The 24,087-nt window shown below is 39.7% G+C and overlaps 1 protein-coding gene across 2 annotated transcripts in view; it reads left to right on the top strand.

Annotated features, from left to right (window-relative positions):
* The window catches only part of IA-2 (tyrosine phosphatase IA-2), a 462,789-nt gene that overhangs the window by 395,937 nt on the left and 42,765 nt on the right, over positions 1-24,087 (top strand). For both annotated transcript variants that reach the window (XM_090374031.1, XM_090374023.1), the window contains one exon: positions 20,082-20,227. In XM_090374031.1, coding sequence (XP_090230157.1) covers positions 20,082-20,227 — 146 coding nt within the window. The remainder of the gene's footprint in view (positions 1-20,081; positions 20,228-24,087) is intronic.

Below are 24,087 nucleotides of genomic sequence, written 5' to 3'. Positions count from 1 at the left end.
CAGATCTCTATTACTAAGTTCACATCAGAGCACAACCAATTAGAACTTCTATCCATCACACCATCTGTCAAAAGAAACCGTTCCATCTATGATAAACTGGAGTTATACATTTAACCAAGGAAGCAGCTTCCAAAGAAATCATTATAACATCACACCTGATCTAAAGTTATATTTCAAAGGAAAATTAGAAAAGTCACAAGGAAAAAAAGAAGAACTGCTACCGCATTACTGAACTTAAATAAAACCAGAACATTGGTCCAACTCAAAAACATAGGCATATAAGACTTTCATCTCAAACAGAATTCAGAGCAATAAGAGGTCTTTCTCCTAAGTAAACTCCTGCTCTCGATCCCATTCATTGCAGTCACCGGATGGATTTCAAACAACAATTGCACTACCTCATCTACTGAGCCACAGAACTTTCTGCCTAAAGAAAATGGACCAAAATTTTGTTCTCTCTCTTAAATCAGTTTCTCACTCAGTCTACCATTCAACAAATAATGATTTTCCTGAAACAAAAAATATCATGCACAAACAGCATACCAACCATTATTATCAAAGTACCAGCGCTTACATCATGGCTCCTCTGGTGTTCATTATCAAAAGATGCATCTCTTGATAACCTGGACAATATATTTATTTGGTTACCGCTAGCTTTCAAGAAAAAGCCCAGTGTGATATTCTCTACTTATATATTGAATCAGCGTTTGATAATCAAACAAGCCTAGGGTTTGGAGAACCCACAAAATCAGTCTCATTCACAAGACCGGACACTCACAGACGTATTTTAGTTGCCTCGACATTTCCAAAAATAATTGAAAAATCTCTCTTTCCATACCTCCAAAATTTTATTCCCGGATGCAGTTTCACCAACGTACATCTGCCATCACTAACCCGGACAATATACGTATTCGGTTACAACCAGCCTTTCAAGAAAAAGCCCAATATGATATTCTCTACTTAGATGTCGAATTAGTGTTTGATAACCTCAACGACATAAAAACAATAAAAATTCTGAAGAATAACCTTCAGACAGCCAATACGGTAGCCAACTATCTGCTATATAGACTCAACCACAGATTCCACATGTTTAAATCTAGCTCCAAACATATCACAATCACTACATCTGCAGGCATAATTCAAGAAGGAGTTCCAGCAACAACGATTATCTTCGCAGCCTCCATACAGCCACTACTAAAAATCACTTCCAACGTCATTTCATATATATTGACGATTTATGAATCTTTATTACCTCCAGATCCAATGATGACAAAAAACATTAATCGGAATGCCAATGATATAGTGGCAACCCTTGTTCAGTACTTTCAAATCATCACCTTAATAATCAACGTAAACAAATCTGCCCAGATTACCTACACTTTCCAGAAGAAGCCTAAGCCAATAGGCATTCTCAATCAAGGCACTCCAGTACAAGATATGGACTCTCACAAAGGTCTGGGCAAAATCTTTCCTTTTCCTGCCACTATGGCAAATACACCATTCCTTATATACGGAGCAGAAATATGGTCAGGGGCCTCACAAGCCACATATAAAAATATTCCTCTCTCTTAAGTCCTGGATTATCATATAAATAAACCGGAAATTACGATTTCCATTCATATCCAGACAACAAATATACCAGACCTAAAAAGGTCAATCGCTTGCATCTACTCATAAAACAGGCCAATATATGTGCTATAAAAATAACTTTCGGAAGTGACAGTTAAGCCCAACATCACAACCACAGTCACCGAAGCCCCATCCTGTCAGAATGTGAACCAAGAAATTGAACATCTCTAAACTGAATAGACTCCAACAAATGGACAGGCTATTCCCCAACTTTGCACTTCAACTCAGAATCGATTGTCACAAGTTTCTCTAGCAAATCCTACAGAAAAGAGATAGAAAACGTGAACAAAAACCGCTGTAGGCTTCACCGATCCAATAAATGTCAGAGAAGTCTCTCCTTAATATTTTCTCCAAATATACCTGTGGACTGCTTGCCAAGTATTTGCCATTTGTAATGATCTGTTTAGGTAGCATCTGTAAATTTTGTTAATTCCAGCCCATAGCCATAAGGCCATGATGCGTGTATTTTTGGAAATACATAAATGATTATTTTATTTTAAAAAGTTTGGTTTCGATCCGTTTAGAACTTAAAATATTGGCATAATATGTAATTAATATAGATCTTTTTGGAATTGTACACAAACTTTATGGTTTTCCCTAATGTGCATTTCTTGCACATTAAGAAAATCTCAGAGAACCAAACAGATGCTTTTCACGCGTCTTACTTTGGATAAGGATGAACAGATTGATTCTCTTTCTATTGTTGAGTGCTACAGAGCTCTCCTCTTGAAACAGTGTCCCAAACTTTAGATGTCCAGTTTGCTGATGACCTTATAAAGTCTAAAAGTTATTCTAATCTTCTTTTCTCGTATTTTATAATCTTTTCTCTACCTCCGCTTAGACTGATTCAATGACAATACGTCTTTAAATACATCGTAGTGCGAGCTATGTTGTTTTATCCTTAGCCATAGGCTTAAAACCTTTAATATTTATGAATTAAGTCGCTGAGGAAGAGATGAGAATTAATCAATTTTTCAAAAATCTTTGTGTTGCCAAGCAACATGATTTTCATCCCTCTGCTCGTGTAAATAACATTGTTCCTAAAATTTCGGTTTCATTAAACGCACTACCTAGATCAGTGGTTAACTGGGGTACAGCAGTGTTCATATTTCAGCTGGCTGTTGTTCGAGCCCACGTTACCACTCAGTAGTGTGCCTTGCCTTATGTTCTCTATCTTGTAAACTCCTCTGGTTATGTGCCCGTCCCAGATTGTATACTCGTATTGTATTAATGGAGAAACCGTTATAAGTCTTTAATATTCCAAACTTGTGTTTATATGTATAAACACAAGTTTGGAATATTATCTTTCTATAATTCACACAATATTAATTTACCAACTAATTGACGTAGTTGTGGAAATTCAAAATGTACCTTGGTGGTAGAGAAGCATCTGTCTGATGAGCCGTTTCAATAATTTTAAAATTATTTTGTATTTATAAAACAATTAGTTAACTGAAAAATACGGTGTCTTTAGCCTCTTGTCTTGAAACACATTTTTGATGAAAACCCGATGCAAATTATTACTTAACACTAAAGTATTCCTGAAGATTAAAGTATCTATCCCTAGCATTATTATTACCCAGGAAAAAAATATGCCACAGCCAAAATTTTGGAACTACACATTGGTCTTGACATCCACCGGATGAAAGAGAAAAGCATGCAAAGTTTGGGTGAATGTGTCCCATATGGGATATGGAGAAGACTGCGAATTGACTTCCTAAATTATATAATTAGATCCAGAGGTTCCCTTTCACTGCTAAACGAATTCAACTTCAGATTATCTAGGCCATAAATCACATTTCCGAAAGAGATTGAATTTCAACTTAATATGACAGATTCCATGGTGGCCCATAGAAGGTGAACAAATACTTAAATCACAAGCACGTTTTAGACCTTTTTACATATACATATTTGAACTTGTTTCACACACCCCGTCAATCCCTTATTGTTCATCCTGTGATGTTTTTTCTTATCATGAAAATTGATGGATTTCAAAATATACAACTAACATCATAAAAACTGATTCCATAAATTATTATGAAAATTACTATTTTTATTAATCTCTTTATTAAATTGTATCAGTACCCACATTCGTGTCAAACAGTGTATTGGGTTCACCACTTATTGCTCTTACTTTGGAAAGGTCTGTGTCGAGTCTTGCCGTGGGCTAGAGGAATTTCTAAAAGCCTCTTCAATCGGGATTGCCATTATCCAATCTCAGACAATTCAGATAATCAAAACAGATTTGTTGATTTTCAGAAAATGTGTCCGTAATATTCTTTGTTCTTTTAACTGTAAGTAAAAATAAATTCGGTTTACTTCTCACAACGCATTCAGATTTGAAACCGCACTCCACGAAGTTTTCCTAAAAAAACAAACGGGCCAAAAGTTAGAACACTCACAGTTTACAGATGCATTGTAACTTTCTGATTTGCGTATAGTAATTACTGCCTAATTCTTTCAACTATGAAGTTTCCCATAACTAGCGTAGTTAATGGAACAAACTATTATCTGGAAAGTTCATAAAAGACAGCAAACATTCAGTCATTTTCAATTCAAGTATCATTTCGATAATATTTATTTTTGCAACATGGAAACTGGCAAGTGACCGTTCGGTTGTACAGAAAAAAAATACAAAAATACGGGGCCCCCGAGTGCCAAGCGATATTAGTGACCACAGCGCCTTTTTCATAATGATTATCTGGTACGCTTTACTGTAAATACGTTTCTCCTGAGTTTGGCAAGTCCGTTAACTCTTGAGTATTATAATTAAATAGATCTTTCAAATTATATAACCCAGAAAGGAAAGTACCTTTCTTTAACCCCCTTTTTTATTTTTCGTTAATACTAACATTCTCTTCGCTTGGGTCACTAGGTGGCACCGCTCTTGCCTCCAAGTGACGGGGCTGGTAACCTGGGGGAAAAAGATCACAGGACCAAAAAGAGCACGTCATGAGTAAATCAAACTCGGACTTATCTGGGCTGCCAGATGCACCCGAGGAACTTCAAATTCATTGCAGGAACTTCAAAACATCAGAAAACTGACTCTGAGATCTATCCTACTCCAACTTTCCTGATCATGCACTCAACTGGTGAAAATGCAATTGGCAAACTCTCGCTATTTAGAGTACAAAAGGAATTAGAAAGTAGAGCTGGAGCTCCTAAGTCTGTAAAAAGACTTAGGTCAGGAGATATTCTGATCGAGACCTCTAATGGTAAACACTCAGAGCGGCTCTTGAATATTAATCTCTTTGCTGGAATAACAGGTACTGTGACACTCCATAGATCACTGAACACCTCTAAAGGAGTGATCTCTGACTGGGATTTACCAGATGTGTCCGAAGAGATGCTTGAAAAACTTAAAGAAGAATGAGTTATACAGGTCAAGGGAATTTCCACCAGAAAAGATGGAGTTCTGACTCCTACACGCAGTCTCATTTTGACCTTTAATACACCACATCGCCCAACATCCATTAAGGCTAGATATCTGGTCTGTAATGTCAGACCGTACATTCCAAACCCGCTACGGTGCATTCGATGTCAGAAGTACGGACAATCCCAGACAGCTTGTTGGGGAACCCCTGCTTGCGCAAAGTGCGGGTCAGTTGAACACAACTGCGAAGCCTGTACTGCACCCCAACCGGTATGCCCAAACTGCAAAAAAGATCATCCCGCTTACGCTAGAAAACTGAGGAACTTATTCAGAAATATAAAGCAAATCATAATGTGTCCTATCAAGAAGCAAAGCGAATCATCTCACCACCAACCCTTGCAAATGGATCTACGTATGCCCAAAAAATTCAAAACAACCGCATCGAAAACTGAACTAACAGTACCCCCAAAAGAGTCCTTCTCGAACTACGTAAAAACACTGTACAGTGCAACTCAAACTCAGGCAGTCAATACGCCAGTTTCTATACAAATTGAAAATCTCCACTCCCCGGATCAAGGATGCAAAGAAAAACAAATCGTAACTTCTGGTTACCAACAGGAAATGGATACTAAGGAAATACCCACAGATGACCCTGTCCTACACATTTTTGTTGAAGAAGACATGGAAACAGAAAGGCCCTACTTTCCAAAGAAAGATAAAAACAAGAGTGAAAACCAGAGAACCTAAGCAGCTCGGAAATTCTAGCAAGAGAATAAACAATGAACACAATAATACAGTGGAATTGTCGTGGTTTCCGTGCCAATATTAATGACCTGTGCCAATATTAATTAATGACCTCTAAATACACACCAGTATGTCCCTGCCTCCAAGAGACTTATTTCAAACCTCAAGACACACCAAAACTCTTTTATTACAATATCTTTAGAAAAGATAGAACCGATCAAAATACTGCACATGGTAGTGTAGCTGTTATAACAAACCCACATGTTCCTGTCAAACAGGTCTTACTGAACTCTCCCATCGAGACAACAGCGGTCTGTGTAGCTTCTGACATCCATATTACAATCTGCTCCTTATATATTCCACCAAGCTTTTCCATCCGACAAAATGATCTAAACAACCTCATAGCTCAACTCCCCACACCTTTCCTCATTCTGGGCGACTTAAATGGTCATCACACACTATGGGGTAACAACAATATCGATCAAAGAGGAAAACTAATTGAAAAATGTTTAAACGATAACAACCTTCTTCTAAATGATGGGTCACCTACTTCTGTTCACCTTCCTTCCGGAACATATACTGCAATAAATTTGTCTATCCGTTCAGCAACTTTGTATCCTACTCTAAAATGGACGATAAACAATGATCCACTGCATAGGGATCATTTTCCCATTACAATTGAATTACTGAATAAGCCTTCTTATCATCTTCTAGAATTCCACAGTGGCTCATTGATAAAGCAGACTGGAGACATAAAAAATTAGCTAAACTGGACCCCGAAATTATCCAAAAATTCCCAACCAGGGAAGCGGTTGAGTATGTCACAAAAACTATATTACATGCAGCAGGAAAAGCTATACCAAACTCCTCCTCAAAATTACTTGTACACCCAAAAATCTGGTGGAGTGACGAATGTCGTGCAGCAAAAAAAGACCAAAATAAAGCTTGAAATACTTTTCGGCGCAATTCAACTACAGCTAATCTCATTCAGTTTAAACGCGCTATAGCAAGAGTGAGGTATGTTAGACGCAGTAATAAAAAGGCCGCTTCGATTCGCTTCACTTCAACCATCAATCAAGCAACTCCCATACATAACATTTGGAAAACAATCAGAAAAATGAGTGGTAAATATCAAACCACACCCCTGCCTATCATGGAATGGAGAGGGCAGAACTTTGCTTTTTTTTTTTTTTTTTTTTTTGATTTGGTAGTTGTTGGCGCATCGGCTTCTGTGGCCATATTGCACCTCCCAAGGTTTTTGCAGTACTTTGATCCAAGCCCGAGGCGAGAATCGAACCCGCGACCTTTGGGTTGCCGGGCAGGTACTTTACCCACTCGGATAGCCCGGTCGGCCCAGAACTTTTCTGACCCTACCCAAATTGACAATATACTAGGGGAAACTTTTGCCAAAACATCAGCAACAGAAAGTTACATACCAGCCTTCAGAAAAACAAAAGTTAAACTTTTCTTCAAAAGCAGAAGAACAACATAACTTACCATTTACTATCCACGAACTACATATAGCCTTGTCAACATCTAGGCGTAGCGCTGTAGGATCAGATAATATCTATTATTCGATGGTGGAGGAACTAAGTGCTGAATCACTGCAGTCACTCCTTGATCTGTTCAATAGATTCTACCTGAAAGATACATTCCCTAAACAATGGCATCATGCTACAGTCCTTGCCTTAAAGTAATGGAGCAGTTTCCAAACTTCGTTGTAGTTCATGCAGATTGATCAAAGAGTGATGCCCACGTTGAATTGCCGCAGTTTTCCCGAACATAACATTGGCCTACTAACTGCCACATGAGTTCAGTATATTTTCTGCCGAACAAATGGCAATTCAGGTTGCACCGAAGCATATCGAGTCCTCCAATATTGAAAACAGTATAATTTTCTTTGATTCTCTAAATGCACTTCAAGCCTTCGAAAACACCATGAACATCACTCATCCAGTCGTGAAAGAAATAACAAACTCTTTATATACCTTATCTGAGCTTGGAAGAACTATACACTTCTGTTGGGTCCCAAGACATATGGCAATTCCAGGAAATGAATTAGCGGACAATGCTACAAATTTTCTTCTTCCATCAGATTATCGATGACTACTCTGAATAACTTTCCCACTGGATTCAGCTCAATGGGCTCTGCATAAATTCTTCAAAATGTCATTCACTTTCTTCTAAATCTTATTCTCTTCTCCCAGGTCTTTTTCACTGTGTAACTTTCGATATACAGTGAACTCCACAGTTATAAACAAGAGCGACCATGATAGTTATTTTAGGTACTGGGAAATTCAGTGCATGGACAACAAGTTTTAACACAGCTTTTGAAATCATTGGTTTTACCATGAGAAAAGACATTTAATTTTAAAGACTACATCTTTAAATTTAAATATTCTGCAAGACAACTATGCTGCCTATTACCGAGTTTGGTACCTCTGCTGGAAATGGTTGGATCCCACATTCAGATAGAATCAAATAAGTGCAGAGGAACTGTATTCGATGTGTTAGGGAGAGACCTGATTGAGGTGTACAAGGAGTTGAATGGGTTGAGTAAAATGAATAAGGAAGGTCTGTTCTCGCTCGTATGTGAAGCAAGAAAAAGAGTAAAAATACAAAATCTCAGGGAATACCAAGAGGCTGGAATTTGGGAAATTCATTTATGAGCAATGTGTTTTTCGAACTCTGGAATAAATTGTCTCACAGTTTGACAGACGTAGTGAGTCCAGCTAAGTTCACAGCGCAATTATATGATTACCTTTTGGGAATATGAATAGCATTAATAATTCATTTTATTTTTTGACTGATGCCCACCTTATTTAACCTTACTAATATCACTTCCATGAATCCAATTTATTCTATTCTACTTATTATAAATCACTCCGACTGCTTTAATGTGAAACCTCTCTTCCTCACAACAACTGCTAACATCAAACCTCTGGCAGAAGTGATATAGGCACATAATCTTCCTGAAATCCTCCATAAAATAGTAAACGACCATGTGCCCATATCTTTTCAAGCTCTGATATCGTGAAACATGGTCACTTTGAGAGACTTATCAGAGTCGCCAACTCATCCAACATAAATTTCTTTAGTGATCCTCAAACGGCGCAAATTTCAATAAGTCTTTAGGAATCTGCAGTGGAATTAAAATCTTTAGGAATCATAATTCAAAAAGACTGTTTTGTTTCGGTTCAGTTATTTCACTGACGTTAAAGCGTGTGCCATTGAAGTAATTTTATTGTGTTTGTGACCCAAATGGCATTTTTCTTATGGCATAACAGAGAATTCGACCACTGAATACACATGCTGTATGCGTAAATTGCATACACGCGTTATTCTATGACCATAAAACTTCTGGTTTTGATCCAGATTCATTTGTTGCTATCGCTGCTGGTAGTTATGTCAACGTATGGTGACTTTGTAGTCTCCTTTCTTTTCTATGAGTTGCGACAGTCCCATCCGACCCCTCGCATGCGTTTAGCTCCCTGCTTCTTTAAGCTTAAAGAAGCATTTGATTGCACGCACCTGGCTTATGCTTAAATATATTCATCCAGTAAATTTATTCATACATCAGAATTAATGGCTGAAAGAAAGAAGGTACATTTATTAATTTTATCAAAAAACCAAATTACCTTATTTGCAGTTATATTTTGATATTGGCAGATTGAAAACTGTATCTGCGCGATATTATTTGCATGTTAGTATACCTTATTCTCTGCATTTTCTTTATGATATTCCAAACTTTAATCTGTATGAAAATATGAATGGCGAGTTTGGCAAAGATTGGATTGGAAAAGATTGGATTAATAGCCAAGAACTGTGTCTATAATTTAAATCGATCTTGGAAATTTGCACAGAAAATTTAATATTCCATCAATTAATGAAGCTTTTAAGATTTCTGTAACACTTTTCCTTGAAAGGGCGAATTGCTTAAGTTATAATTAAGACAACTCTGAGCATGATGCCTGCTCTAAAGAGGTTTTTTTTTTCTGAGCAGTGGGAGAAAACAAAGGCAACACTTGCCTACCTGGCATCAGTAACTCAATCTCGCTTGAAATGGCCTCACTAAACTGATCCTGTTATGAGAGTGATTCGAACTTGAGCCATTCCAAACAGTTCACGTCCAGCCTGCAACGAATGCATTTCATAACTATCTCACGATGGATTAACAGGAAGATGCAATGATTTCCCATAGGGACAAGTGTCTTAAACTGTCTTGCGATTAAGCAGAAAAATCAATTAATTCTAATAACTGAAGAAAGAAATCTCCTACTAAACCCTCCAAGATAGAGAATCAATTGAAGTATATAATTTCGCTCAGTAACAGCAGATTATTCCAAGAGATCAGATAGATTTATTTGTAAAATTTATGCTTGGTTCTTGCGTGCTCCTGTTCGCCCTGTCCATGCGCCAAGTCCAAATATGAAATAATCCCCATTGCAGACAAAGATCAATTCTCATTATTTTTGTCATAATGCCTACCAAATGTCTTTAACTATAAATTCACAGTACATGTAACTTCCTCCTGTGAACAAGAGATCGTTTCAGAGAGAAGTATCTATTTCAGATTGGTTAAAATAAAAGTACACCTTTATAGTCAGAACTCTGACAATTAATGCTGCCTTTTGGGTAAAATTAATTGGTCCGATTGTTTCTAGTAGAAGCTATCAAACACTTGTACAAATTTCCTGGCAAGCTCATTAAACATAAAACAATACCGGGGGTGTACTCATTGATGTCAACTAGTTTTAAAGACTTATCGAGAAGTTTACATAGAATAAACTCATGGTGGAAATATCTATCTGCTGGACCAGGCATATGACTTGTAATTCCAAGTTGGATCGGATTGATCTAAAAGAAATTGGTGAATGTCAGGCATGAGACGTTTCATATTGTTCTCCGAGTAAATGAAGAGGTGCCCCCTACTAGCACATACAGTCGTACTGGTGTGAGGTTATATACCTAAATTAGAGGTGTATTACCTCGAATAGAGGTCAATAAAATTAAATGTGGGCATACTTCAATAGCTAGGTCTGTTATAGAGATGTGGTTCTCTATGCCTTGGCTACGTAAATTTTCTTTGTGCAGTTTTCTTAAATGGTCAACGGTTGGTTGTGAAAGGTCTTCAGAAGCTTTTGAAGGTCATAGCGGAGTAGCTTCATTATAAAGAGCTCTGCTCCTGTTGGAGGTGTGATTTGCTCTTGGAGCATCTGTCCTGGTGGAAAGAAAATTTTCTAGGATAATTTGCTAGGAGATCCATCCTGCTAGATAATTTGGAAACGAGAAGGATTTGGCTTAGGTCCAGCTGGGCCACCGCAGAATCCATTATTTCCTGTTGGTAAAATTTCTGAGCTGACTAGGAGAGGAAGAACCATATTACGAAGGTGATGGATTCAGATGATGTTCAATCCATCTCATGATTTACTAGATTTTTGGTGATGTACATACCAAAGTGAGACTGCTTATATGTCTGCGATATGTGAATTGTTGTTGTAGAAGAGTTTTAAGGAGCATCAGCGACTAAGGCCCTATTGCTCCGCATATGGGCCTACTGTCTGTAAATTGCGTGTGTTCTGTGGTCGATTTGTGTTTTTTGGACGAAAAATAACAGTTTATACGAGAAAAAGCCATAGTACCCTCGCCTGTGACCGACTAACTGTGTCACATTGTCAAAAAGGCCCATAAAAATTCCTCACGTCATTGACAGGACTCGAACTCGGATATTTTCACCCCGTGTTGGCAGGAAGGCGGTTCTACTAACTATGCTACCCACGAAGGAGAGATGTTAATTCTGTTGGACCTTGCCGATAAGGGTTATATTATTCCCAAGTATTTGTGAAAGTGATATATTTCGGAGATTTTCTCAGTATTGCCACCACCATCCTGGGAGATGAAAAACATCTTTAGATCATGCCAACGAAGCGGACAGTAACGTCTCTATTTAACAAATATTTTAGGAGATACAGCCATGGGTACGATTACTTCTCTGTTCGGCTTATACAGCTGTCTTTATTCTGAGCTGAATATAACAGTATACAGGTATACTGTTATATCCATGTGTCAATATGCCCTCGTGGGTAGCAGAGTTGGTAGGATCACCGCCCTCCCCACACAGGGTGGAAAAGACCTGAGTTAGAGTCGTCATCGATGACGGGAGGAATTTTATTGGCCTTTTTCACGACATGCCCGAGTTATTCGGTCTCGGGTGAGGGTAGCGTGGTTTTTCCTCCCGAAAATTCGAGTTTTTTGGCCAGCAAACAGAAAATCGACCAGAGAACACAAGCAATTTACAAACAATACACAGTTTTCAAATTTCACATTACTTGTATTCTCATATACAAAGTGTTGTTTGTTCGTAGTTCGATACCTGCGGTTCTGCTGCTTACCTTAGAAACTCAAAGCTGTATATCAACTTTAGAAATCAAAGCTTGTTACAAGAACGAGCTCAACTCTTTGTTTTTTGAAATAATTTTCATTTCAACCCTCTAGCATTAGAAATGAGGATTTATTTGTTCTTTTACATTCCAGTGGAATATTTAAAATAAACCAATTTCAGCTTTGATTACCAGATAGTCTTCCTATATGTACCCTTCAAAAAACAGAATCAGTAATATTTTATTCTGTATTTGCATGTTGTTCCCCATTAATTTCCATTTATATTTTCTTAATTCGCACATATCTTCGTCGTCTGTATCTTACATCTTCCTTTAATCTATTTCGAATTCTTAAACCACCTGAACAATTGGGACTTTCACACGGTTAAAACAAAAAAGACTGGTAATTCTTTCAGGATTTAAAAGAACTATAAATTTCTCACTCTCTCTGGAAATGGCAAAAATCATTTCATTCCACATTATCCCTCTAATACACAACCTCAATATGTTTCTCAGTGAAACAACCTTAACGTTAATAAGATCGCATTCCTTCGCTATTTGTTCAAATTAAGATGGAACCAAATGCTTCGTCTATCAGAGAAACACACTCATTGACTATATTTCGGAACTAATCACATGGTGGAAGTTTCCAGATGTAACTTAATACACGCAGCGGTGTGTACCGGCTTCTAATACTGCATACACGTACGTTTTTAACCTTTGTAACACATCCATGAAGCGAAAAAGAAAAATTACAAATTAGTCCTGTTTTGTGGAAAGGGAAAAAAAGTATGTAAGCATATTAAGAGAGTTAATTATTTAAATTTGGCACGACACCGTACAAAAGAAGTCACTCCATATCTTATTAGTTGGTTCTTTGATTAGCTCTGCCATCTCATTTGAATGCGTGCGATGTCGGATTATCTCTATCCACCCAGTACGGGCACCATTACAAGGTGTACGGCACACACGCTGGAGATTTGCTAATTCAATTAGTTTTTGGAGACTGGGAGAAAGAGGTGGTCCTTTGAGAGGAGAGTGAAATTATTCTTGCGATGGAAAAGTCTTCCTTTTCTCTCCATTGAAGCTCAGATTTTCGCCGAGGAATTAAGAATTATCTAATTACCTTGCACCTCTTGTCTTTTCAATTCCATGTGCTCTTCGCTTCCCCTCTTTAATCCTTCAGTACAAATTTTTGTCTTGTAATGAGGCACCCCATTCTTTCTCAATGAATAATCCTATCGATGCTGTAGAAAGAAGTAGCAACTACAGTCCTGAGAACATGTCGATTATAAGGAAGGAGCAATGGCAAAAGTCAACTGCAAACAGTTTCCTATCTTCGTCCAATTTGGACTTTAGAAAGTTATCATTAAATTCATGGTTCTCTTAATCGGTATCGAGATCAATATTGGCGAGTCTTTCACTGAGCCTTTGCAACCAGCACAGCCGTTACGATTGCTCTTCTGGTCTAGAGATAAAGTCGTGTGACAAAGGTTTGAGTCCCGCCTAGGTGGATGGAACTTTTAGGGATTTTACTTACACCGTGGCCAAGTTACTCCTCTCTCGAGAGAGGTCATTGTATATCTCCAGAAAATTCAGTTCAGTTTTTCATCTCAGTCAGATCAGTTTGCTTGTGGTCTCGTGGTTTTATTTGCCTTAGCACAAAATCAAACAAAGTCCGCAGAATATGCTATTTTCTGGTTGGTTACAAATGCTGCGTCATAAAATAGATTTACCTATTACGACGGACAAAACTAGAACAGGAGGAAAGAAAGGAAACAATTAACAAAAATAATCTTACGATATCAAACACCAATCATCTTTAGCTTATTAATGGAGAGAGAAAGAGTCTTTCTTGCAATAATAAGGAAATGTATATACACTGGTGTGCAAAACTTAAGGACCAGTCAGGTTTTCACCTGTAGCTTCTCATAGGAGTGGCCTGGATATGGGAAACGCATACCAAAGGAACCTCGTGAAGTACAGAAATGATGAAGGAGACAACACCGACACAACAACAGAAACAAAACGGTACAGAGGGACTTTATTCAAAAATGGCAACATAACACTGGCTGCCATGATACAGATGAATCACTGCCAAAGATGGAACAAAGGGAAGAGGTGGTCCTCAGTATGAAATATAGCCACCCCTAATGTCAACGCAGGTTTTGCACCGCCTGTACATACTTAGAACAATGTTGTTGATAAGTTCTTGCGGTAACATCGCCCATTCCTTTGTCAGCGTCATTTTCAGCTGGTGAACATTTTCTGGTGGGTGTGTACCTGCCGCTAGGCGTCTCCCCAGAGCGTCCCATATGTGTTCGATGGGATTTAGATCGACGGAACATCCAGGCCAATCCATACGAGCAATGTCCTCACTTTCCAAAAGCATATCAACAGCTGCAGTGCGATGGGATGTGGCGTTATCACCCATAAACACGAACTCGGGCCAATGGTACCTCGGAAGAGACGCACATGGGGAAGGATTACCTCAGAACAGTAGCGTACACCGATTACAGTACTGCCTTCCAGTATCTATAGTTGTGTACGTCCATCCAAGATAAGGCCTCCCCACACGAGAACACCTCGACCTCCATATCTATCCCTTTCAGTGATGTTTGCGGGATGATACCGTGTGCCAACTTCTCGCCAGATTAGCTGACGTCCAGAATCGCTGCTGAGACTGAATCTACTCTCATCAGTAAAGAGTACCTTACTACATTGCGCTGCTGTCCAGTCCTTGTGTTCGATGCACCACTGTAAACGGTGTCTCCGATGGGCAGGTTTTAAAGGGACACAGCGTACTGGCCGTCGGGCAAACAGCCCACCTTTGCGGAGTCGCCTGGCCACAGTAACCCGCATTATCCTTCGCCCTGTGCAGCTGGTTTGTAATGGATCCCGCAGTCTGGTGTCGATCCCTCTTGGCTTGTAGCCAAGAGGACCGACACCACCACTGCTCCTTCAAAGAGCTGTACCTGTCGTTCTGAAGGCCGACCAAGCACAGGAGACGATGTTATGGGCGATATCGAACTCTGCAGCCACACTCTTCGCGCTTCCCAATTATTCGAACCCGAGTAAATTCATCCGGATGTTGTCTACTGGCCATTTCGTTGTCTGTAGCACTGTATGAAACCAATCGAACCTCTGTAGCAATCGTGCTCACCATTCGGTATTTGCACATAACTGCTGAAATGCTGCTTTTATCTGTTTATGTGAGCCCTCTCATCCCGGTTCAAATTTTATTGAACAGCAGTTTTCTTTCTGAAATTTTCCACAGGCTGTTTCGTTTGATTTTGTGGTTGTAACCTTTAGAAATAGTGTTGGTCCTTAAGTTTTGCAGACCAGTGTATAAATGATGTTGCATTATATTCATCAGAAGGCCAACAGTTCACAAATATGACTTTACAGATTATTATGTGATTAAATTTCAATAGACACTTAATTATCGCTTTAGGATACATTAAGTTTTCTATTAGGGCCACCGGAGAACTAACTACGGTTACTTTTACTTATACATTGGAGTACTATAACAAAGAAAAAAAAAAAAAAAAAAACAATAATACACTGAAAACTGAGACACTTTAAGCAACACGATTCTCTATTGGAAGCTTTTTCAAGAGTCCCAGTGGAACCTCAGGGACTAATGATATTTCTGTTTAGATCGATATTTTCAATTTAGTTTTGTAGGGATGTAGGTTGAAGACGAGGACTTGGCAGAGAGTACATTTCGTCAAAAATATTATTCTTGTATGCTTTGTCCACAGAAAAAAATAGGGTAAGATCGGCATCAAAAGCTTGGACATCCCATAGCATTTTCCATCACCGAGATTAAAGCGGTTGCCGGATGAAAGTAGTTTCTGGGCAGCTGTGAGGAAGGCTAACCGGATTCTCCAGCTGCAGGATTCTCAGGTTGATGGGTTACAGATTGATGCCAATGAGGTGTTTGATAATAATTAGGAGTCGGTGCTTCTGTATAAACACAGATTGAAGACTCAATTCCGTTGTTAGAAGTCAAGGATGAAGGATGTGTAGTTGCTCAGAATCAGTATTCTGCTGAAAATATTGGTTTAATAGTGATGGGTGCTAGAGATGGCCATATTTCTGCCGCTTACATAGGTGGTAAGTAGACGATTGTCTCGGTATAGTTAGCCCCTGGCGCTCGTGGGTAGCACAGATAGTTTAATCCCCATCCTCCCTACACCGGATGTAAAAAAAACCTCAATTCGAATCTCATCAATGCCCAACTGTTTTTATGGGCCTTTTTCACAACATGGCAGAGTTAGTCGGTCTCATGCAAGTGTAACATGGTTTTTTCTCCCGGAAACTCGTTTTTCGTCCAGCAAACAGCAAATCGATCGCAGAACAAATTTAGGGGCTTATGTTTATGTGGCGCAATATGGCCCTAGTTGCTGATACGCGTAAAAATCTTGAAACAACAAGGACAGTTAGCAGTTGTGGCTTTGTCTTCTATATATTGTAGATGCTGTCTTGCAATCAACCGGAGTCTGGAAGCACAGAGGAGCAGCAGTCTAAGGTGGTGACTGAATTTCAGCTTTGCATCAAAGATAGTTCCCAGATCGAATGCGTTGAGACAATGAGCAGGGGAATATTATCAAGAATTGTATTGACAATTGTAATACTAATCAATCTACTAAAGATGTATTTATGATTTTTTTATTATCAATATTTCTTCTAATAATAACAGCACATTACATGGATTAATATTGCATGACGTTTTGTTAATACTGTTCATGTGAGCATGTTTCTTCTAAAGCAGGCAGAGTTTGCTGGATGAAAAACCTAAATCTAAGTTTCCTGGTGGAGGAATGCAATCTCCCCTTGAGATCATCTAACTAGGCCACGATGTCCTCCAAAAATAAAGCGAAACCTTAAAACTTTCTAACAGAACGAGCAGTTCAACTTTCTTAAGATGATGGAACTATTTATCCCCAGGTTGAATTTTGAGCCCAAGAGAAAGTTCTGTTTATACAGTAAAACTTTTGGATACTAGAAAATGCGTTAATTCGAAAACGCACCTTGTTTCAAGTCATCTGGTGTTGATTAGTTCTTTCTATTTATTATAGCACTTGATGTAGTAGCCACGTTGATCGAGTAGATTTAGGATATCGAATGAATATGGAATATGAGAAGATAGACTTCACTTTGTTTTAAATAAATATTGAGATGAACATTTCTTCCATCTGCCTGTGATGGAGAAAAACCGGGGTAAATCGATCATCCCTTGTACTCAATTAAGGTCTAGGATGCAAGACCTCATAGATGAACCGCTGGGCTAATTTTCTTCTAAACTGTCGATAGTGAAGTTATCGCCAGTTATCACAAATTTCAGTGCTCCGTTGGATATCACCAAGCAACGTGTGTGATTCGAGCATTATAAATGGCATGCCATAAGTCAACAGCATCGGTGGAAGGGCTAAAGAGAATTTTTTTATCCTTTTTAGAAAGTGGGTTATCAGCAAAAGACTGCAGCGCGGAAGTCACCTGATTCCATTCCACTTGAGTGATTCCCTTGAGAAGCAAAGCTTATATCAGAATCCAAGAAACCGGCTCTTCTTAGAGTAACATCGTCGACATCAAGGGAACACTATGGCAATTGTTTCAGAACATAAAGAAACTGCATTTATTACAAGAGATTAATGGTCGTTGCTTGAAGAACAGACGAATTTTGAATCATTTTCTTGGATAATAATCATGCAAAACACACACCATCATTGTCTTCTCTCTGTTTTTAAAGATAAAAAGCATAATCTTTATTCTAATCTGACAACGATCAAATTGAACTCTCTTCATGCTGTCCCAAATGATGGCCATTGAAAATCCAGAAGAGTGGTATTCTTCGCTGTAAACACTAACGTGTTTCAATCCACAACGGACACTGGAAGGTTTTCTTATTTAGTTTTTTGACCAGTAAAATTTCCCCAACACATTTTGAATATTCCCTTCTGGAATATATCTCTAAACACACCCTAAAGGCATACGATGCCCTTCTCGGGCATGATAAACGCATTACCACTCAGAACCTTCCTACCGTCTGCTGCAATCTACGCGGATGCATCCGAGTGGAAGTGGAGCAAAGAGTGGAGACCTTCGAGGCAATGTGGTTTATGTTTCTCAGCGTACAGGTTCGATAACTCGAAAAATTTAACCCCAGTTCATGGAGTTCACCGTTCTCGATCCCCCTATTAACTCGCTGTCGAATAGCTGCAGTCTAACAAGTCATCCTGACAACAAACAGAGACAGGCAGACGAACGTGCACCTCCCAGAATAGACAATGAACGACAGAAGGCTGTTTGTTCATGGCGGGGGAAATGGTAGGTTATCAGTGTAACAGCTGTCTCGGAATTTACCCTAGAAGTTTAAGTCTAATAGAATTTCACACTCCGCCACGTGAGAGACGAGATTACGTGAGTTGGATTCACAACAAACCTGGCGTCTCTGCTTTGCTTGGCTTGTATATTGACGCAGAGCGTTTGTTTAGCGACTTAACTGTTTGTCTTCTGTTCAGCTTCTAGCCAAGAATGGAAACAGGGGAGAACTGGAGAGACAAAGAGCCGCTAAATTGTAGAATTCTGTGTGAAAGAATTAGATAAATTTAGAAAACAGTCTGACGTAAATCCAATTTAAAATTGGTTTGGGATTACTAACAATACAAAATGAAACCATGTCCGTGCCACGAGTGTCACACCCGGTGTACGCTTGAATATTTAATGCGTCCAACTGGAGCTGAGGATTGGCAAACGACTCAACAATAGAAAATCATTCTCGTTTCAGTTTGGACCAATTTTGCTCGTGCTACATTACAATTTGCCGGATTACCATAAATTTCCAAGTTAATTTGCATGCCTGGGAATAATATAATTTGTTCATTTAACTCGTTATTCAAAGGATCGAAACTCTGTTTATTGCATGAGGATTCGACCTCACGTGAGGTTTTTTATTAGGTTAAACTGGACGGATTACTTAAAATACAAATAAAAATTGAACTACTAAGTACCGTTAGCCATGTTTAGCACTTTATGGGCTTTTAAAGATACATTAATTTTTTCTTCATGCTCATCCGGGTTATACGATCAATAATTCCTAGTATTGTGATTTCTTCTCCGAATCATCTTGTGTTGATGTCCTTCAGGGGCGCACACAATTTATCGATGTTTAGTAAAACTTTGGCATTCTTTTGAAGTTTACTGGTATGAGAAAACGAAATTAATCAAGACTGATTGCTTTGTCGAGAGAAATTTAAATGATTTATACGTTTCTTTGACGGGAAGTAAAGTGGTCAAACATTTCTTAATTAATTTCTCAAGACACGAAATTTTCTTCCCTATTTCGGATTCTGTCACTCTTTATCTTTCAACCAGAGGGCTCTGTTCTTCGGTAATTCCATCCAAACTGATTTATGGTCCCACTCTGAGGATTTCGTTGTCATTCGTTACGCTCTGGGCTCTTATCATATTTGAGTTCATTGTTTTCCCCTCTGTCTCACGCGAAGCAACGATGACGTGACCCGTGCGTAGCGCGGGACCTTATTCAATTAAAACAATTAGACGTAATTGCCTCAGCACACAATACGCGACACTAACTGGGCTCAAATAGGCGCACATAATTATAGCAGTCTTAATTACTGCAAAAGTCTCATTCCGTGTGCTCTCCCCACCCAGCCCACCCTTGCAATCTCACGAAAACTGGGAGGGTTAGGTTATTAAAGTGTGCGAGTTTATTATCCTTCCTCTCGTACAATCTTTTGAATGCTCAATGAGTGTTGAATATTCCCAAGTCCTACTCATGAATAAATGTATCGACAAAGTCTTACGTCCTTTCTTATCTTAATTTGAACCGCGCGGATATTTCTTTTGACAAAGTTGCAGTACGTTAATTTATAATATGTAATAGAGTTTAGACTTTCCTAATTTGGCTTTTTTTATTTCTGTTTTAGGACCTTTGTCGACAGCGCATGGCAAGCAAGACCAATGAAAAACCTGAACCTGTGCATTCAGCACAATCTCCTAAGCGAATCAGGAGTTTATCCCAGAGTGAGCCAGCTCAGCAGAGTTCGTCCAGCCACTCATCTACGTCCTCTTGGTGAGTATCCATTTAATATTTTTTGCTATCCCGATCAAATTTTAAGTGATAGAATATTGTGCTAAAAGAAAGCGATGCGCAAGTTCCCTTACTTTTAGCACAGGTTCGTGTATTGCGATTATGGTGAGAAGTACACTGAGTGATCACCGAATTATGACCATCTATCCAATACAGTGTTGGACCACTATTTGTCTAGCCATTGACTCCACTAGATGGATTAAGGCTTTCTTAGGGATCTGCATCCATGATGCTTGCATGGCTTTCCACAGTGTCCATATACTTACTCTCTTCCCTTTCCAAAACAATCCACATATTTGGATTAAGATCAGGCAAATCTAGAGGCCAATCAAGATGGGTGATTACTTCAATGTGTTCCTCGAACCACTCGAGCACGGTGCAGGCCCGATGACACAGCGTTTCTGTCTGGGAAAAAATGCAACATGGCAGGGTGCTCATGGTCTGCTAAGAGCTGCCGGTGTAAAGTGTGTTTAGGATCAAACGGCACCAGGGGTTTCCCCCATCTCCGCGTAGTTTACATTGTGGTGTGATACAGTTCACTGTAAAGACCAGAGATTTAAAAGTATATGGATCTTGAGGTGTGTGATGTCGTGTACCGTTGTTCTTCTGGCCATTTAGCCGGCAGACCCTGCTGAGGCCCGACGCTGCCCACACTTCGCCCCGTGGAGGCAGACCAGGTACTCAGTAGTTGTAGTCTACTCTGGCAGGTCCTGCCACCTAGTTTCCTGCGATTTCAGTGGCTAGAACCTTAAAAATAATAATAATAATAAATAAATAAAAATTTACGTTTGAGTGGGTTGAACGCTAGATTGAAAGACCGAAATTTGGGCGAACTTAATTTGGAACTATTAAATTTTGACCTGTGGGGTATACGCTGGCGAGCAAATAGAGAGGGAAAGGAGACTGAAGACTGGGGGGAGAAAGACAGAAGAAATGGGATCAATAGAGGAGACCACCCCATTATAAGTCAGTGGGGCATGCCCATGCCCCACCAGGAAGAAATCTGGGTTGGCGAGTAGGGGAAGGAGAGTCTCCTGCCTCCTCCCCTACCGCCGAGGGAGGAGAAAAGAAAGATGGGCCCAGCAAGAGCGCCAACACCGATTGCCATTATGGCTGGCATATGCAGAAAGCTCTGCGGTCCCATTGGGCTGGTTGGAATTCAGCTGAGTCACTCGTGAGGCTGCATCCCGTCCGGGGGGGTCCACATATCGGGTGTGCACTTTTCGTGGGTTAGGTCCGGTTCGTGTGATCCTCTTATCATGTTTTTTTTTTTTTTTTTTTTTCTGAGCCAGTTAGTTGTTGATTTGTATTGTTTTCTGTCATAGGTTATTCATTTCATGGTTGTTGTGGTGCTGGATGCGGGAGAGTCCGCCTTCTTGTGAAGAGGTCTTGCGCATATTGAGTGAAGGCACTATAAGTATCTTGTTCAGTTAGTATCAGATATTCCTGGTCTCGTAGCATTATTTGGGTGGTGGTGGTTATAAATCGGCAGCGGAGATCCTCGTACAGTGGGTAGTCGTACATCAAGTGCCCCCATGTCTCGTGTAGACCGCAGTGGAAAAAGGGGGGTCACTCAATCCGAATCCATGGAGTTTTTCTCTTATGGCGCCATGGCCGGTCAACAGGTAGGTTGCGAGAAGTCCAGGAGAAAGCCAAGGTGGATAGTTTGGGTACACCAGTTGGATATCAGGAATAATTTTTTTTGGTTTCACCTTTGGTTGATGTCTGCCAGCGGTTTTGTCAGCTCTGGTTGAGATGTGCGAGGAGACGTTTGCGTTCCACTTTGTGGTCAGTTTCAGGATCCACGGTGAAGTTCAGGTGGTTAGCCTCCCGTCCCTTGAAGAGTTGATATGTTAGGCCGCGGAAGACTATTTCCAGGTCTAGGGGAAGAGTCCCTGTCAGGGCCTGGAGAGCATGCTTGCTTACAGTATTGCAAGCTCTTGGTATTGTAAGTAATATATACCGCATCATGGTGTCCAGTTTTCTTCTGTTGACGGCCGTGGTGGCCTTCCGGTACCACACGTCAGCGGCATACGTTATGGCAGGCAGGAATACTGTTTTATCGAATAGCTTGAGGGCTCCCCTCAAGCTATTCTATAAAACCTTCATGAACAGAGCAGTGTATCTTCTGATCTTTTTCTGTATGTAGGTCATATGAGGGGGTGAATGAGAGGTTATTGTCTAGGACAACCCCGAGGTGTTTTAGTTCCTTTGTGAGCTTAATGGTAGTGCTTTGAATGCGGATTTGTGGTGGTCTCCTGATGTCTAGGGTACCTTTTTAACAGTACCGAGTTGGTCTTCGTTGAGGATATGCGGAGATTGCCGGTGTAAGGTGTAAGGTGTAAGGTGTATTTAGTGTCAGACGGCACCAGGGGTTCCCCCCATCTCCGCGTAGTTTTCATTGTGGGTGTACCAGTTCACTGGAAATGCCAGAGATTTAAAAGTGTATGGATATTGTATATGTGTAGTGCCGTGTACCGTTGTTCATCTGGTCGTTTAGCCGCTGGACCCCTGCTGAGGCCCAACGTTGCCCCACCTTAGCCCCGTGGAGGCAGACCAGGAACCCAGTAGACTTAAGTTACTCTGGCAGGTCCTGCCACCTAATTTCCTGAGATTTCAGTGGCTAGGACCTAAAAAAAAAAAAATAAAATAAAAAAAAAAAAAAATAATAATAAAAAAAAAAAAAAAAAAAAAATAAATAAATAAATAAATAAAATAAATAAATAAATAAAAAAAAATAAATAATAATCATAATAATAAAAAATAATAATAAATAAATAAATAAAAGAAAATAAAATAAATAAAGAAATAAAATAATAATAAAAGGATAAATAAATAAAAGGATAATAAGAAAAAAAAAAAAAAAAAAAAAAGAATGTATTTATATTGCATGCATATATGCATGTATACAAGCACATATATGTACACACAACGTGCATACATGTGCCAACGTCAATCGTGGGGTTGACGTCGCTTGAATTGGGCCAGAACGTGGGTGAAGATATTTTGGATGTATTTAAATTTAGGTGTGTGGGACTTCGCTAGCGTGAAGATAGAGAGGGGGGAAGGCTGAAGTCTGGGGGGAGAAAGACAGAAATATGGAGCCAATAGGGAAGACAGCCCCAAGTTTAGTGTGGCATGCCCATGCCCCACCAGAGTGGAAATGAGGGGGGGGCGACGAGAGAATCGTCTCCCCGGGGGAGTAGGGTTTAAAGGTGAAGGGGGCTAGGGTGCCCTCTTCAGGCTGCCGTGAGGCTTTGGGAGCTAGGCTGCAGTTTGTTGTCTCTATTCTTGTCCACTTGATTCAGATTGGGACACTCATGAGGCAATCCCTGTCCCCCCTTTTTTTTTTTTTTTTTTTTTTTTTTTTTCTCCGTTGATTCTCTTTTCTTCTTCTTTTTTCCTTATTTTCTTTATTCCTTTCTTTTCCGTTCATTTTCTTTTCTTCCACAGTTTTCTTTTCCAGGAATTGTCTCTGTCTTATGCGATTTATGTTACTGTACTATCAGTCTCGATGTATAGCAATTAACACCCTTCTCCTTGTGAAGAGGTCCTGTGCATACTGGGAGAGCGCTCGGTACTCCTCTTCCGTGTCAATGAAGTGATGTTCAAGTCCTTTGGGGAGGTAATGGATTTTCGTGATGAGGGTGCATCTGAGGTCTTCGTATTGTGGGCAGTCGTAAAGCAGGTGGTCCCAGCTTTCGACCTCCCCGCACGTGCAATTTGGGTCATCGACGAGGCAGAAGCTGAACAGTTTCTGGTTGAAGGGTCCATGTCCTGTGAGTAATGAGGTCAGGTGCAAGCCCGGGAAGAACCAACCCGGTTGCCTTGGGTATATTTTG

The sequence above is a fragment of the Mastigoproctus giganteus genome, chromosome 1 (assembly GCF_048544385.1).
Source record: "Mastigoproctus giganteus isolate SK-2022 chromosome 1, ASM4854438v1, whole genome shotgun sequence".
Taxonomy (NCBI): domain Eukaryota; kingdom Metazoa; phylum Arthropoda; class Arachnida; order Uropygi; family Thelyphonidae; genus Mastigoproctus; species Mastigoproctus giganteus.
The sequence above is the reverse complement of the archived record's forward strand: the minus strand, read 5'-3'. Positions and strand labels throughout refer to the sequence as shown.